Raw genomic sequence first — 17,794 nt, 5'->3', positions numbered from 1 at the left:
CACCAGTGCATACTGAGCATCTGTAATGCCCTGTAATTTTCAGAAATTAAACTTTGTTTCAGTAGGAAAAAAATACTTTTGAGGATTGAAGAACTTAAAAAAATACATTATACAACCTCATCAAATCCTTACTGCATGTAATTTGCTTTGTTCTGATAATATTATAGCAAAAACTCATTTTCATAGGCAGCTATGAAATAACTTCTCATTTTCAGTACATCCTTCAAGAAACATAGATATTGCTACCAAGTCTCCTTTTTTGATGACTTACAGGTGTTCCTGGAGCTACCCTGGACACTATTACCGGCATCTTCTGATCATATCCACCCTTTAAAAACAAATTAAATCAGTAAGGAATCAAAAATATCAGAAAATAACCTTAATAAATGTAAAAGGAATAGATGTATTGTTACCTTTACATTGAAGCCAAACCTTCCATTTTCATCTGGTTTCATTCTGATCATAACAAGATTGTCATGGGGGACACCACCATTGGGCTAATAGACAAAAGTTATATTATATTAGTATGTATTTTGTTCATAGTTAGATTTTAAGGATATTGTATCTAATAATTATGCAATTTCCTTATCAAATAGTTGCTCCTGGACACTTGACAAATTATCAATCAAGAACACAAACGTCTAGGGTTTGCATAAAAGGGAAAAATTACACATTTAAGAGTCTTGGACATAACTAAGTTAAAGTTCTGTTCTTTCAAGCAAGCTCAAAGTAAGAAAGAACATTAGAAAAGACTAACTGGCTTCAAAACTCTAATAAAAGCAGCCTACTAAATGGAAATTTCCTAAATTCATTTTAATTAAGACCACAGTGAAGAGCTGCAATAAGAGTGTAATACAAGGAAAAGGAAGATAATTGAAGGCATCCTTTTGTTCCTATTAACAGCAATATGCCAGCAGTAAGCAAGGAAATCCTGGTTCCCTATCTCTTACTCCATTTCCAGTCTGGTGGAATATGTGGTGTGATATATGCTCTGCATTGATTCAACTCTGAAAATTTTAGCTGCTTTCTTCTTGGTTTTATTTGGATAACAACACTACTGTTAAAAGAAATGCCAATAAACTGAGGAATACTAGCTACCTTTTTAATCTGTAAAATACCAACATAGTGCCATTGAAGTGATTTTTTTGGTTGGTTCCCTTCTATATTTATTTCACAGACTGAATATTAACTAGTACTTCTATAGTTCCTACGGCGAGGATACAAAGGAATAAAGCAATGTGTTTCAATGAAGTTTTCAATGTTACCAGCTACAGCAAAGCAGAAGACTCATACTCAGAAAAATAAAAAACAAACTTAGAAAAGCAAATATTTTTAGATGTAAGAAAGTCCAGAACCTGGAGTTTCACTAGGTTAAAGAAGTCTGCATAACTTGACTCATTAGAAGTTAATTCAGTTGCAGGTGTCTTCAGTTCTTGGTTAAAATGAAACAAAATTCACCAATGCATCCACAATAATGAAAAAGTGAAAAATTTGGGAAAGTAATGGCACAAGAAATCTTAGTGAAAAGGAAGGGTCTTAGGAAGCCTGACTATTGCCAATCATTTCAGCCTATGCCCACTGGCAGAACGATGTTCAGAATTCAGACAGAATGAACATCAACCAAGTGCTCACCTGCAGCGTTTGGCAGCTTTTGTGCTGATGCATTCCCCAGTCGGAAAGGAAATGCCAATTTTCTGCTTTAAGATGCTATTTTGAGCAGAAATTTATAATGCAAAGTGTGCAGAGAGCACTGTATGCCATCATTAATGTGTTTGACTGTAGGGACTGACCACACCTGTTTTCAAGTACTTCTGACATTCTCAGACTGGATACTTAGGAATTGCAGATGGAATAAAAAATTTCCATTCCCATATATGTCCTACAGCCTTTCTACACACTCTCCATACATGCAACAGACAAAGGAAATTCAGTAGCTTTATAAAGTCAAAATAGTGAGGGGTTTTCTTTAAAATATTTGAGATGGAACTACATAAGATTTTAGTGGTGCAGGAACCTGAATTCTGGTCAGAAAAGCAATTTTGAAACAAAACAACATCCAAAAAATTTCAGTCATGCTATGTTCCTTGTTCTGCAATCCCCAAAATAAAAAGTCATCAGCAGACCAAATTAGATGTTCAATTACAACAGTGCCCTGCCTTCAGCGAGACAGCATAAATGTGTCCCACTGGAGCACAGCAAACAATCACACTGACAATGCACACAGAAAAAATAATCTCATTCATGCAGCTGTGTTGGTTTTGCAGAACTAAAAGGAGTTAAAAAAACACGTGAAAGTTATTTTTGCGAATTTGGTAAAGATAACTGAATACAGGGCAGAAAAACTTGATGACTAATGTCATGTTATCTTTCAACACAGAACAGTACTTTAATGTGACTCAGGTAAGCATTGGCTGAAGACAAAGCTGTTACAAATTCTGCTTCATCATTTAATTAAAACAAAAAAATTTACAATATTCCCAAAACACTCAAAAACTTCAAATTTTCACTTTTGAATCTTTTGTTAAAACCTCAGCTATGAAATTAATCAGAGGTTTTATGGGAATTTTAACTTTGTTATAAAGCCTGAGAGAACACACAGGGTGTTTACAGTTAACCTAGGTTTACAGTTCAGGATGCCAAAAAAATAAACTATTTCCAAATATCAATTTGAGGAGGTGACTTATAATTTCGAATGCTTGAGGTTGACAGAACTGTTTACCCAGTATTTGCTACGTATCGATGGTTTCCCTTTCTGCAACATGTTCCTTGTCCCATTTACTGTTCACATCAGTATAAAATCTAGAACCACTGGAAAAATTTTGGAAGGACAAAAATCACACAAATGATCAGGGAGATTTCTCCTCAGTCAGACAATCAACGGACTGCCTTATTCATCTCACACATGCTTGATTATGGAAAAAAACCTTTTGCTCCTATTTTAGTATTTGCTGTCACAGTCTCTTTCTTGGAAATTCTGATGAGAAATGCAACCACAGACTCAAGAAGCTTCTCCTGATAAAACCACTCTAGAAGTTGGTAGGCATTTTCAGCTTTACCTTTTTAGCTAAAGCTGGTTTAAACACCTGCAGTATTTTTGAAACTGATGGCAAACAACTTCTCAAAGAAGAGGTTAGGTAGAAATTTCTGCATGTGCTGAAAAGCTAATGCTCAAAATGTTTGCATAACCATCCCAATGTAGTGATTTGTTGTCAACTGACAAAGCACTACTCCAGCACCTGGAGTAAAAGCAGCAGGAGCCAGTGAAGGGACGGTATGGATAACAGAAATGCTGCAAGGTAGCACACAAACACAGCAGCTCTGAAATGCTTCAGAACCAAGCTCATGTAAAATAGGACCATCATTCTGATAAAAAGCAAAATGGTTCAACTGGATCAAAAAACTTACAGTGGATTTTTCAGGTGATGAAGGAATATCAAACGTTTCATTAATATGGTTATCCAGTTCTTGCTGTGAGTGTGAGTGATGAATTTGGTTCCAACTGTTCTTTTTAAATTGTTTGGGTGGTAATGCTGGAGGCTGCCCATCTATAGGAGTCTCTTGAGATCTAAATACCAAAATAGAAGTATGAAGGAACAAGCATGAGATATTGACAGTTGTTTCAGGGTTGCAAATAAACTGAAAACATTAGAAGAAACTCAAGAGTTTGAGAGATGACTATCCGTATGTATTTTTATAACCTCAAAAATGTAGTGCAATAGAATATAGTCAGCCTATGTTTGCACCCGTTGCAGCATTTTTCTTGACAAGTAACTCCACACAGAACTAGAAAGTTCATCTTTTACCTATGACCTTATAAAAAAATGGTTTTAGCATGCATAACCCACTACTTCCTACCTGCAAGCACTTCATTCTAGATTAATAACAACGTTCTCTGTGTTTTTGTATAATATGAAGAATTTCCTTTTGCTAGTCCTCTTGGAATAAAAGCTTAACTGTATAATTTGTATTACATAAATATATGATTCATCTTTCATTATATGAATTTATATTTAAGAATTAAGAAGAACATTTGGAAAGGCTCAAAAGGGCAGCGAGCTCACAGTTGCCATAACTTGGTTTGAATGCCAGGTTCTAAATACCAGCAGGATATGTTGTCCTCCACAGGCTCCCCATTAAAAGGTGCTATTAAGTCATTTAACGATTTCGAACAGCCCACTGATCCCAGATCCATAAACCATCAGGAATGAACTTACAGGTTTATAGCTAAATCTAAAGAGAATGCTACCACCAAAAATAGGGGTGTCTGTTCTTTCACCCACATCCCTGGCTGCTTCCTTGAAGAACTGGGGTTCCTCCCTTGGCTAAGGCAGCTTACACCAAGCAACCAAAAATACTATTTTGGACAAGCCTGAGTCCTCTGGTTTATCTCAGGGCTGGCCAACATACAGAGAGGGAAGGACACTCCCAGAGCCAAAAACAGGCAAACACTGCTCCTTTGGTTATCAGCAAGCTGTAGTGGTAACTCATCACACAACTCCCTCCAGAATGCACAGGTAGCCCTGTGAGGAGCTCTTCTGTATTTAGGAGTCTCACCTCAGTAAACTGTTAGCAGGGCAAGAATCTCAGTGTGACACTGCACTAGCTTTCAAATTGCTGCAAATCTGCAAACCTAAGGCACACATCAAACTCCACAACATGTAATTTGGCTCCATGCAATTCAAGAAAGGCACTTCTCAGATACATGTTCAAAAATAAAACTCTGAGCAAAACTAAGTATACTGACTTTAAAAAAAAAAAAAAAAAAGATGAACCTCTTTCAAAAATATAAAAACTGGGAAATAGAACACTTCACTTTTAAATGCCAAACATTTTCAGCCTCAGTTTAAAAAAATTAATCAATATTCTTAGAAAACAAAACTGGTAACATTTTTGTCAGTGTATGAAAGAAAACAGCACATTCGAAAAGATCTCAACAATATTTTTCTCTATTTTTCTGCTTTATTTCAACTTTCAGAAAATATTTTTTTCATGAAGTGTTAAGAGAAAAAAAAAAGGTACTAATTATTCAGTCTGATGCCTGAAGAACCTCATGTTCAAAACACAGTTGGGAAAAAAAATAGTATTTCTTAACACTTTTCAGTGCAAGTAACAGAAAAGAGCACATTTCATTTTTCAAGATAAGCAGCTTTTCTAAATTCATTTTTGTGGAGGGAAAAATATGATGATTGTCAACATTTGCAAAACAAATCTGCAAGGCAGCTATACACTATTTAGACTTACAAAGGTCACCCAGAGATTTTTAGCTGCCTATGCATTCATTCAAGTCTGGCCAGCACAGATTACTCAGTCTTTTAAGTTATGTATCTTCCTGAAAACAATTACTCCTGAGAATTTAAAACCAAACAAAAAGGAACAGAATACATGAACAGAAATACAAAGGAAGCTATTCTGATAAAAGCAGAAGATAGATCTTATGTTTGACTAGATGTCTGTACATATATATCAACAAACACAAATAAATTCCAACTGAACACACAAACTTATAGAAAAGATTTGAAAAGTTACTTAAATGAGCATTTTACAAGCAGCAATGCAAGTACTGTAATATATTAGCATAAGGAATTGTGAGAACTAACAATCAAGCCTTGGGCATAAACTTCACTGCTTTATATTTGCCCAGTCAGCTTTGAATTTCCTTATGAATGCTCAGACAATGGCAGTGAAAGCAGCCTATTTTGCAGGCAAAGCAGCTCTCTGTTACTGAATTCAGCAATTTACATAATAATAAAATAACACACAAACCCTGGCACTGGCAAGCTTTGGGTATTTTTGTTACAGATATCCGGTCTGATCTTTTTAATATATTTAGCAAAAATTCCATACACACCCCCACAAATTTATTAAACTAAACACTTATCACGTGCTGTTGGAATTTGAGGTTATAATTACCTCAGGAAAATACAAGCACTATCTCTCAATTTAGTGTTGAAAAGGACATGCAGATGGAGAAAAGATGTGCAATTAAAGGGTATATTAGCTAAGCTATAATATCCTTCTGAACTGCATGGAAACTGTTAATTTCTTTTGCTATCTTGTTTCCAAACTCAAAAAGATAACTAAACCATTGCCAGTCAGGTTAGCCCCTCTTTTTCACACATATAAATTTGATCAATAAATACAAGTTTCTGACAAATTAGCACATGGAGTACTATAACCTTTTCAGCTAGAAAGGTCAAATTGGTTAACTGATAGCTTTTTGGACCACAGAACAGTATAGTTTAAAATTACATGGCTAAAATGAACTTCTTGTCTACTATTTTACTCCATAAATCTTATAACATCAATAACGTCACCTTAAAGCTCTGAAAGACCTTAATGGGTTCATATATTTTTGAAAGTCAATGTCCTCATTCTTTAAAATATCTTATATTAGAGATCTATACTGGGACAATAAATTTTAGTTTTAATCTTCCAACAATAGGAAAAAAACCCAAAAACTGAGCCCTCAACACTTAGTGATGGAAGAGTGATACTTTTTCTGCAGAAAAAGTGCAAAAACATGAAAAAGAACCGCCAGAGTTGTACAAAACCACTTCCTCTCTTTCTAAGACTCATTTCTATGGTGACTTACTCAAGAAATCAAGTACTAAATAAACAAATCCTAGTAACACTCGAGAAGATCTTGTACAACTTCGACTAAAGGCATATGAATAAAAAGAGAGTATTTAAAAGTGGTGCTTTCTTCACTGTCTCACTCATTCAGTCATTCAGTAAGGGCTTCTCATAACTGACTTCAGTTGGAAGCTTTAGAACAGAAGCAACCTGACCCTGTGTGGCCTTTGGACAACAAAACTCTAATATGAGAAAAGATTCACGACTGTCCCAGTTCTGAGAGTCCTCTGACATATGAATATGTTAAAAAGTCCAGCAAAAAAAGGAGAATTTACATGATTAGGTCAAATTAATATTACATAACCCTGAAAGTTAAGTAACTAGCTGAGGGTCAATATGTAACTATTGTAGCCTACTGTAAAAAGCATCATGTGCTAATTTATGAAACTTTAAAAGTATTGTATTCTATTTCCCTCCTAACAATTACACATAGCTGTTAAAACTGAAAGGACACTCAGTCTAAGCAAGGTTTTAAAACTGTGTTTAAATAGCTTCCCAGAGTAATTTTTCCTGAGACATACTGTGTGTTTATAAACATGAAATTAGGTATGTGCTGTTTTACAGTTCTCAATTGGTTTTGAAATCGTGAGCACAATCTCCCTGCTAACAGAGATTTTTATACCAAATTATGAGGGCCTATCTGACATTATCCATACAGCTATACTAAGAGGCTACAGTGGAAATGATAAAATGGTATATATTGCAATATTTTTCCCAAAAAATCTGTACTCTGAACTAAATTTATTGTGTATTTCAGTATCTTTGAATAAGTCAATGGGTTTTTGTTTGTCTTTCTTCTGGACCCAATACACAAGAATAGTTTTTATTTTGTCCATTTTACCTTACAGTAAGTAAGCTTCCCATATAAAGAAGATTCAGCATAATTGGAAAAAAAAAAAAAGCCCAACAGTGTCGGCTTAAAAAAATAAATTCTGGAACAATATACAAAATACACTAGCAATGTCCAAATGCTGGGGTGCCAAAAATGTATTTTGGTTACCTAGTTTGTAAAGCTCACTTCTGTGCTTTGGCAAAAAACAACATTTCCAAACTTGTGGGAATTAAAATTTTTCTTCAATTCCATCAAAAATCCACCTTTTGGTTCCACATCCAGACACTGATGGTCACGTTACAGCAAACCCACAGCTTGGGTTGGTGAGGATGGTATTGTAATCCTGAACCTGAATATGTCAGACACAGGTCTTCAGCTCTGTACCATCTAGCTCTTTCTCACATTACAGCCTATACTAATACTCCCTAAATAACAGCCACCTTTTTATTACATTGCCTGGCTCTCCCTGACCCCACATTTAACAGTAAGTTGTTCAAGGCCAAGATTTCTGACTTTTCTTGAGAAGCTCTGCACGCTACAGTGGCGTGGTAAGAGCAGAACTTACGGGGATGATTCCAGTATGATGCTGTTGGCCTGGGTGGAGGATGGAGACCTGTGATTTACAAATACTTCACTGGGGGAGGAGTGAACCACATGATCCACTAAATGTCCAACTGATGAGGGTCGTAACCGGGCTCCTTCTTGAGCGAAGGCAGAGTTGCGACTAAGAGGGAAAGCAGAGCAGTGCAATGTAACAAGAATATTGTTGTTAATATACATTTCTGATACCACCCATTAAAATGGGATGCTAAAAAAATTATTTCCTCTCAGCACAAGCACATGTTCATACACTTAGTTTATTAAAATCTCAAAAATAACTGAAATAATTATGTTGTCAGATCAACATGTACTGAATTTTTTTAAGTGTTCAAAAATTATTTTAATAAACGCTAAGGGCTGTTTAAAATTTTTATTTACTTTTTATTAAAGAAGCCTGAAACTATTATGGTCCAATGAACAAGCTGACAGCCCAGTGAACAAGAAGAAAAATGGACTCCTAAGAAGACAAGTCGTGACTTTGTTCATGGCAGAACTTAACCTGAATTCATGAAAATGAACAATTTATCCCCTGCATCTTCTCCTAGAAGAATCACAGACTTTGCACTGAGAGTCTTATTTCTGGAATCCAGTATTTTCCCATTTGAAAACTAGCACAACAACATTAAAATTCTTTTGAACATGCATGATTAGGTTTGTTATGCTTTAAGCATCATTATTACAAAATCTTTCAGTAATTTTTAAATGCTACAGGTATTTACAACATTAATCTTGTGAATAATATGCTGCAGAATCTTAAAATCTTGTCATTTATGTAATACAAAATTGAGTAATACTGACTCTTTAGCAAGTTTCAGCACACTGAGAAAATTGGTCACCTTCCAAAAGAAATCAGGAATGTTTTTTCACTAACTTAAAACAGAAGGCTCTATCATGTGAAAAGAGTGAACATTGAAAGGAAATGCAGAAAAATTGAGAGGAATAAACCTGCAAGGATTTCCAATTAAGTAATTTTCCCCAACGTTTTAAAAAGTGGTGTTAAACAAAATAAATTATTTTTTAAATATCACATAGATTTTATCATCAGGGTCTTTTTCTAACCAAATTAATAACTTAGTTTTAACCTGTGCTTGAGAAAACTCAAGCTCTCAAATTTGGGGTAGTGTGATACATCCTACACTTTTAATAGGTCAAGTGAGAAGCACATAAAACTCACCTGTAAAAACTCTTTTTGAATCTGAAGCTAAGTGTCACAGAGAATCATTTGGCACAGATTTTTTGAAGCTATTTGTCTACATAACACATTAATCCTCCTATTACACAAGTAGGTCACTCACATTAGAGGTACAGAATCACTTGTAGGGAGAGACAATTTGATGCTACTCACTGATTTGGAGTTCCAGGTGGAGACCGTGACGGGAGGCTCTGGGTTTCCAACCTATCATCAGACAGTGAGTTCCTACTCACTACTTCCCAATCCATCCCACTCATTACTTTCCGTGCCAAGGGTTTACTGGGGGATCTAGAAGAAGAAAGTAAAATGACTAACCAAGAACTGTATGATGTAAGAACAAAATCACATAAAACTCACCACAATGAATCTGATGTTCTATCATAGGAAACCAAATGATATGTAAGAACGGAAACGGAATAATGCAAAGCTGTATTTACATGGGCAGTTTGTATTTTCTCCATCTGCTGTACTTCATTCACTGTACTTTGAAAAGAATGCCATTGAAATAGTTATAAACTAGTGTTGGCTGTGAGGGAGACAGGCAAGACAGAGTCTCAACTCACTAAACTTCTAATGCCTCAAAGACAATCTGACTCAAACAGCATAATCATTGAGAGATTTAAACTTAGAAAATGTAGAACAAAACCAAACAAATAAACAAGCAAAAAAAAGCCCCTCTAAGTAACACAACTGCTTAGCCACCTCAGGAAAAATAAAGCAGTGAAAACATCTGGCCAAAAAAATCCCCTAAGACTTTGAAGAACTGAAAGTGAGGTATTCAACAACGTGGCAACAGAGTTACAAAATTTTGTTTAGACATCAGGGATTTGCATCATGACATGCTTTCTCCCAGAATGTGCCTTGTCACTTGTCAGGCAGATGCAATAATATTATTTAACTATTTAAACTTCTTTGTGGGTAACAGAACTTAATTTGGTTTTGTGCCAGAAACGTCCTTCAGGTCAAAGGTCATTCTCAGCAGTACTTTTCTACAACGGGAATTCTATTTTCTACTTGTTGCCCTCTCTTAATATTAACAAAACTTTTTCTTCCCATTCTCCAGTCATTCCAGGATGTCTACAAGCTGCTGCTGTTTCTTTCACCTATTTCTTAAGCACAAATAAAACCATACTTGTAATCTCTCATGAAATATAACATTTCCCTTTTATACTGCAAAGCATCAAATGAATCATCTGTGGTTGTTTTTTTCTTAGCATTGCATTGGATGGTTCAGTCATCCTACAACTAAACATACCCAGACTTTCATGGTTTATTGTTTTCAACTGAAAATTCTTCAGCTAACAACAAAAATACTTTTAAATAATCAATACATGTCCTGTATAATTTGTGTTATTGGGTTTTTACTATACTTCTACTGCTTTGATGGTGCTACATAGTTCAGATTTCTCCTCTATCATTACCCAACCCTTTCTACTTCCACTGATACTTCAATCTTTTGTGACATGATAATTTCATTTCCATTTGCCTCCACATTCTATCACCAAATTCTCCAGCTTTGCACAATGAGGTGACAGTGTATTATTGTATGAGCAGTACAACTCCGTACACCCATATCCAAAAAATAATTTCTGCCTTCACTTCCTTGTGACACATGGTAACTCTTCTTCATTGTTGTCATTGTAACTGGTTTACTGAAAGAGCAACTCCAGAAAGGAACTTTGAGAAATTAAGGAATTACCTGCACACAAACTACATCCTCTGAAAAGGAGAAGCTTGGTTACAAATCTATTTTTGCTTCTCAGAGAACTTAAAACTCAATGCGTCACCACCTTAATATTATCAAAAAAAGTCTACAACAAAAACCAACCTAACACAACACTGAATAAGCTTCACATATAGAAATAAGTAAGATGTCAAACTGCTTGATACTAGTAGAGTGGTGGTGTGCTTGTAGATGGTGTATCTTTACTTTTACCCCACCAAGCAGTTCTAAACATGTATTGCATTCTGCTTTGCTGCTCTAAAGTCTTACAGAGTAAGAGATGACAAATTTCAGACAGTTAAGCAAGACGGGCTATACTAAATAATACTATTTCAGGTGTTATTCCACCTGGGGGAAAAAAAAATCTAATACTATATTGATATTTGAAAAGAGAGAAAATAATTAATTCCTCAGGAGAAGCACATCCAATTTCTTAGCATGCTTCACTATATTTAAGGAGTATTAATTTGATTTGAAAAAGAATTTGCTTGGTATCCGATCAATTAAAGCAATATTCCAACTTCCGTTATTTGCTTCAAATGTGAGCAACTCAAACCATTTAGGTATCTTTCTTCACAAACACGTAAATATGAGCAGTTCTAAACAGGTAATATAACTTGAAACTGAAATAGCAGAACTGAAACATATGTCTAATTCTAGCCTTTTGTTATTTATTGATCAGGGCTCTGCTGAGCTGTACCCTCCTGACACTCAATTATCTGTCTGCAGCCAGCAGATGAGCACCAAGAGCCAGCTCTGCCAAGAGATGGATTCTACTACCAACCAAAGAACAGTCTGAGGGAAAAATACAGAAAAACATAATACAACCAATGCTGAATTAGAGGTACATACAGGACTGCAGGTTCAATATTTGCTGACAGACATGTAAAGGCAATTACTGAATCTCATTCACCTTCAGTGAAAAAGCAACAAATGGAACGTAGGAGAGTTGGAGGGGGGGCTTTTCTTTATTTAACATGCAACAACAGTATAAGTGCACAAATCATTGGCTGTGTGAAACTAGATAACTTACAAAGAGACACCCAGGAGCATACAGGGTGGAAAAAAACCCCAAGTTTTTCCAAAAATTATATTTTTGACTGCTTCAAAAACCCCCACTGCTTTGTATTTTAAGTCACAGTCTGTAACTATGTTTATGTAAACTTCCTCAATCTATACAACAAATGAACACAACTCCAAAATGAGCAAAGCATCACCTTCTTCCCTATGAAAACATCCAATGTCAAAAACCCACTCACCTTTTACTGTGGATAGGGTCTGATCTTTCAGAAGTAATACCTTGCCACCATGATAAACAGCTGCAGCATTTATCACCAAAGCTTCATTTCAATTATTTTATTAACAGCTCTAACCTCAGAGTCCCCACCCACTCATGTTTGTTGCCCCAATTTCCTGTCTTTGCAGAAATTTCAAAGAAAAAATTACCACATGGCAGAACTGAACTTCTTAGTGCTGTGGCTTTTTGATTTTAGTTCTCTTGTCAACACTTTGAATCTAACAAAAAGTTATTTTATTCAATTAATGTTTAAGATTTGTTGTGAAATTTTTCCTGCATCTCTGACTTCTAGCAACATTAAAATAATTTTCTCATGCCAGAGTGCAGCTGAGGAGGTGGAAGAAGGGAACTAAGATGTATGAACCTCTGAAATTTTGAATTTCTAAACTCCACCTCTGTTTGCTCAGCCTGGATGCTTCTACTGCACCCAGCACAGGGCACTGATAGTTAACAAAACAACTAACTCTCAGATTTAATTTTGGCCTACCTGCAGAGACACTCCTAAGTAAGTTGGAAGCACTCCCATCTATTTGAGTAGCAACAGAATTGAAAACTTTACCTGCCCCAAGTCTTATGAGCTGCAATGTTACAGCAAATTAAAAAAAAAAAAACAAAAAACAAAACAAAACAAAACAAACCAACCAACCAACCAAAAAAAAAACAAACAAAAAAACAAAACAAAACAAAAAAAAAAAAAAAAAAAAAAAAACCACCCAACCCGAAACACCCAAAACTGAGTAGCAGGGATGAAATTACATAATGCAACTAAAAAAAACCCCAGGACATTATATTAGCTTAGCTACAATACAGAAAAGTCTTCAAAGACGGAATTTGTCTGGCATCCCACAGCTGAAGGGCTAAAATCTTGCAGAAGCTGGGAAAGAACAAAGGTGTTGTTTGGGAATACAAGTGGGAATTTAAAAAATAACTTCTGCCCCAAAAAGAAACATAACCTGAAGCCACAGCCTTGCTTTGTATTTTGACAAGGAGTACAGGGAATGCAATTCTCAGCAAAACTGACAAATACTGCTGCAGACCAAGAGACTGAAACTATACACAAATCTGCAATGTACATCACACAAATGACATATGCAATTTAAAACACCTGAGAAAATATTTAATTGACCTGAAAAAGTGCATAGTTGAAGCAAGATTGATTTTTTTGGAAACAGAGACTGCATTTTAATGGTAGGGAGTTTGCAGACACAAATGACTGACACCCACTCAAACTCCCTTCTCTCAGTCTCCTTGCACACCAGAACTTAACAGCCTTAGAATATTTTGCAAAGACTCTAAGAGAAAGCAGTGCCCTTTAAGCATTCTCTCAATTCATTACTTGATTGAACCTTATTTTACTCTTATATCTACTTCTATTAAGTTTCTGGGAATTTTTATGGGGTTTCATGGATTGGGAATATCCTACAATTAAGTGAGGCCAAGAGAACAGCTGCTAAGAAAATGATTAAAAAACCAACAACAACAAAAATAACCCTGCAAACCCCCCCCCCCAAACCCTCAAAAACCTAAACAATTGCTGCAATAGTCTTCAGAATGCTGAACTTAATGCTGCACAAAGATTAAGAAAACAGCACCTACAGCATGCATGTAATTTATTACAGAATATATTCTTCACAGTAATAATTCAATTTCTAAAGATTAAACGTAAAAAAATGGAAAAAAAATCCTTTGGCTGATTTTAAAGTAAAATCCTGAGAATAAACAGCTAAGCCTGTTTCCTGTAGCTTGGAATTGCTTGTTTTATTTAAATGGTTGTTAAAAAAATTTATTTCCCTGTCTTGTGTTCTGCACCCCCGTTCCACTCAGTGTGTAAAGGCCAGATGGGCTGGTCATTACTTGTGGCAATCACCATTTCCCAACTTAGAACAAACAGATCACCCAAGTAACAACTCAGTGTAATTCTTTGTGTTCATCGTCTTACCATGAAATGATTCAAAGGTTTGCTTAGACAGTATTAGTTCAAATAAAGTAATTTCTAATTAGATGTTGTTAAGAAATCCAAGAGTAAATCTGGATAACTCTATTAAAAAAACCCACCAAAAACATATTTTAACTGATCTTGAATAAATCTTCCCATGTAATAATAATAAAAGCAACAGTAATTATTTAAATTTATGTGCCCACCTAATTCTCAAGAAAAAAACAACCAAAATAAGCTCACTGCCTGAGAGGCTAAAAAGCTGCTCAACACTACCATGACTTTGTCTGATATACACCAGAAAAGAGAAAGGCAGGTTCCAGGAATAAAACCCACATTATACCTGGAAAATCTTAGAAAACAAAATTTATCCTCTGTATGAATACAAAAGCTGACATCTGCTCAGTACATCAACTTAAAATGTAAATGTTTAGAAGACAATGAATTAATGTTCTTAGATTAAATTTCTTGAACAACACTGTTCTAGAAATGTCTTCTGTTTCAAGCTTTTTTCACTCTTGAAAATATTAAAGGTCTTTAAAATTGAAAATACAATAATTGCACACTGTCATAAGGAAGACAGAAGAAGCAGCTGATTCATTAAAAGCCTTTTGAGATGCATTTTTTACAATACATCATTATTTCATTTCACTGATATAAACATATATGCCTCAGACATCAGTCATCAACATTTCCTAGAAACTCAAAATATGTGGATAAATGCTCTATTTCTTAATAAAAAAAAACCAGTGGAAAATAAAATTCCTGAGGATGGAAGAGCAAAGTATTTTATTAACTAAAAAAACCCAAGATTTATGAAAATAAGAGCAGTTCCAGACACGGCTTTTGATTTTATCGACTTCATTGACTTTATCCAACTATATATTAAAAACTAGAAGTTACCCCCAGCAGCACTTGTTGGGTTTTGCTGCAAAGGGAAGAGTGCCATCTACTGCATAAGAGTTTCCGAAATTATTAAAAATATTCTTCAAAACAAAGTATCAGCTCTCTTCCACTCCTCTGACTTGCGGGGAATTGCTAAGTTCAGATAGCAACAAGAAAAATAGTTTTTAACTGATTCATAGCTGTTATTTAGTGAAGTAAAGCTCACTTATCACAGTGTTGAATCTCCTGAGTACAAAAAAAACGTTGCTCCAAGTACAAATCTGAATTCAGTCACATTTCCAAATTAAATTAAACAGAGTAAAACATGATTTTACACAGAAAAAGATGGTTTTATAAAATCCACTTGTTGAACCAGTATGTTACAGAATTTTTGCCCCCCAAACCTCATATAGAGCTGTCTATCTATGGTGGGCTGAGGTAAAACCCAAATTATATTCTAATGCACAGGGGGAAAGAAGGGATGGAGACAGGGAAGGAAATCAAGGCAGAATTCACCAGTGTTCTTGAGGCCTGTCTGCAGGCACTTGGAAAGGTTGCTGGACTTAGTACTAGAAGTTTGCAAGCATAAATTTGAACTCTGGAGTTCCTTAAGGGGCAAAAAGATATCTTGGAACCCAGTAAAAGTAGAAGCATACAAAAGGACAGAGCTGCCTCCTCCCTGCAAGGATTCTATTAATGATCAGAGCAAACTGCCAGGTGGATGTAGCAGCTGTTTTACTTTAAAAAACAGCATCATAATTTCTGAAGAAAGAATGAAATTTATGTCTTGACTCTTTTATTGTAATCACTAAACTCCCCAGGAGCCTGGAATAAAATTAAGTAATATATTCTTGAATAGCCAACTACTCTGTGACCACATACCTTCAGAAGCAGCTCACCTTTCATAGTAAAATGCCTCACAGAGGCTACAGTGATAAAGCTGTTCTCACAAGTAAGACTCACTGCACTTATTTTAAAGGAAATACACGTGTACAGTTGCAGGTTATTATCACAGACAAAAATACCCATTAACTCAGTATTTTAATGGAGTATTTTAACAGCAGGAGACCATTCTTTGTAAAAAAAACAGTACAAAGAGGGCTAAGACATGTAAAAACAAACTACATAGACTGAAGGCTATTCTGGGTTTGGAAAATATATAAAGGGGGAAATATTAAAGAATGCAAATTACTTACCTTGCAAATACCCTGTCTTTATTTGCTCTTTCTTTACCATACTGCACAGATTGGACTTCTGTTCTCCCACTGGAAAGCAAAACAAAACCAAACTGCTAAATCCAACATGATTAAGTGACAATTTCTTGTTTAAAACTGAACCATCTCAACAAAATACTTAATTTCTGTTTTCAGTCATGCTCAAGCAATTGCCCCAGCTTCAGTACACCTGAAAAATCCCGTGGTAGAAATCTAGGTCTTCTTTCCAAATAATTCTAGATGTAACAAAAACTTCCCTGTTTGCTTTTTTATCCAAAGCAATAAGAAATCTCTACTTGGATCTTTGGGTAACACTTAACACCTAATATTTCCTGTTATAGCCACTGTCAAAAACTTAGTGTCTCTTTCATACTCTTCCCAAGCTATTTCCTGAATTGCTAATAACTTAGTTTCTACTTAGTTTAGCAAAATGCCACAAAAAATTACACGATAAGCACATCAGGATTGTATTCTTCTATGCAACTTGTCAAAACTAAGTTTAGATCTTGGAACTTGCTGACTTTTCATATAAAACCAGATGTCTTGTGTCAAATCAAAGATTCTTTATAATATTTCCTAATTTCTCTTCTAGAAAAAAAAATGCAGTTTTTGAGTATCTATCAGCACTTAAGAATTGGTGACAAGATACCAGCAAGACTCGCTCTTGTAGCCACTTCCCCATTAATAACTTCAGAACAAGCTCAGTCTCCTACAGAGGTATTTACATTATGAAACCAAAGAATCAGCTATTTCCACATTCGTATTACGGAACTACTGGATGTGTGAAGACCTGAGAAATGGGTCAGCTGGGATCTCAACTATTTCAGTGAAGGAAAATGCAAAGACTTGCAACTGGGGAGGAATAACCCCATGCACAGGCTGAGTGTCAATTGGTTGGAGAGCAGGTTTGCCCAGCACAGGTGAGAGCACATCTGGAATGCCTGGTGGAGTTCCAGAGCTCTGCAACTCAAGCAAAGGGCCACAAAGACAATTGAGGGTCTGCAGCATCTGATGGATGTGAAAAGGCTGAGAGAGCTGGTACTGTTCAGCCTCAGGAAAAAACAGGCTCAGGAGGATCAAATGCCAGAAAGGGAAAGTAAAAAATACAACCAGACACTTTTGAAGGGAGCCCAGAGACAGGACAAGAGGCAATCAGTACAAACAGAAATATGAGAGCTCTTATCAGGGCAGGCAGCGAGGACAGGGCTACAAAACAACAGCCTCACCACCCACCAAAACAAAACAAAGTTTTTCTTTGAATACAGTGTAACACTGAACCAGGTTGCTCAGAGATGGTGCAGTTTTCCTCCTTGGAGACATTCAAAACCTGGCTGGATACTCTCCTAAGCAACATGCTACAGTGGACCCCGTACAGGGCATTGGACTCCAATGTCTCCATTGTGTCCAGAGCTGCCCTCCAACCTCTGCCATGCTGTGATTCCAGGGAAATTCTCTTTCCAAACATGCTGCCAGCTAAATCGC

General features: G+C 35.8%; 1 protein-coding gene across 2 annotated transcripts in view; it reads right to left on the bottom strand.

The window, feature by feature from the left end:
- Positions 1-17,794, bottom strand: part of PTPN4 (protein tyrosine phosphatase non-receptor type 4) — a 111,480-nt gene that overhangs the window by 20,569 nt on the left and 73,117 nt on the right. For both annotated transcript variants that reach the window (XR_014590518.1, XM_083865005.1), the window contains exons 13-18: positions 16,295-16,363; positions 9,411-9,545; positions 8,031-8,189; positions 3,406-3,565; positions 414-497; positions 272-328 (exon numbers count right to left, since the gene is read on the bottom strand). Coding sequence is in view for 1 of the 2 variants with exons in the window: in XM_083865005.1 (XP_083721131.1) it covers positions 272-328; positions 414-497; positions 3,406-3,565; positions 8,031-8,189; positions 9,411-9,545; positions 16,295-16,363 (664 nt within the window). In the remaining variant the exon portion in view is untranslated. The remainder of the gene's footprint in view (positions 1-271; positions 329-413; positions 498-3,405; positions 3,566-8,030; positions 8,190-9,410; positions 9,546-16,294; positions 16,364-17,794) is intronic.

This window comes from Zosterops lateralis (genome assembly GCF_965231275.1).
Source record: "Zosterops lateralis genome assembly, chromosome: 7".
NCBI classification, from domain to species: domain Eukaryota; kingdom Metazoa; phylum Chordata; class Aves; order Passeriformes; family Zosteropidae; genus Zosterops; species Zosterops lateralis.
Note: the sequence above shows the minus strand (reverse complement) of the source record. Positions and strands in the feature narration are given on the sequence as shown.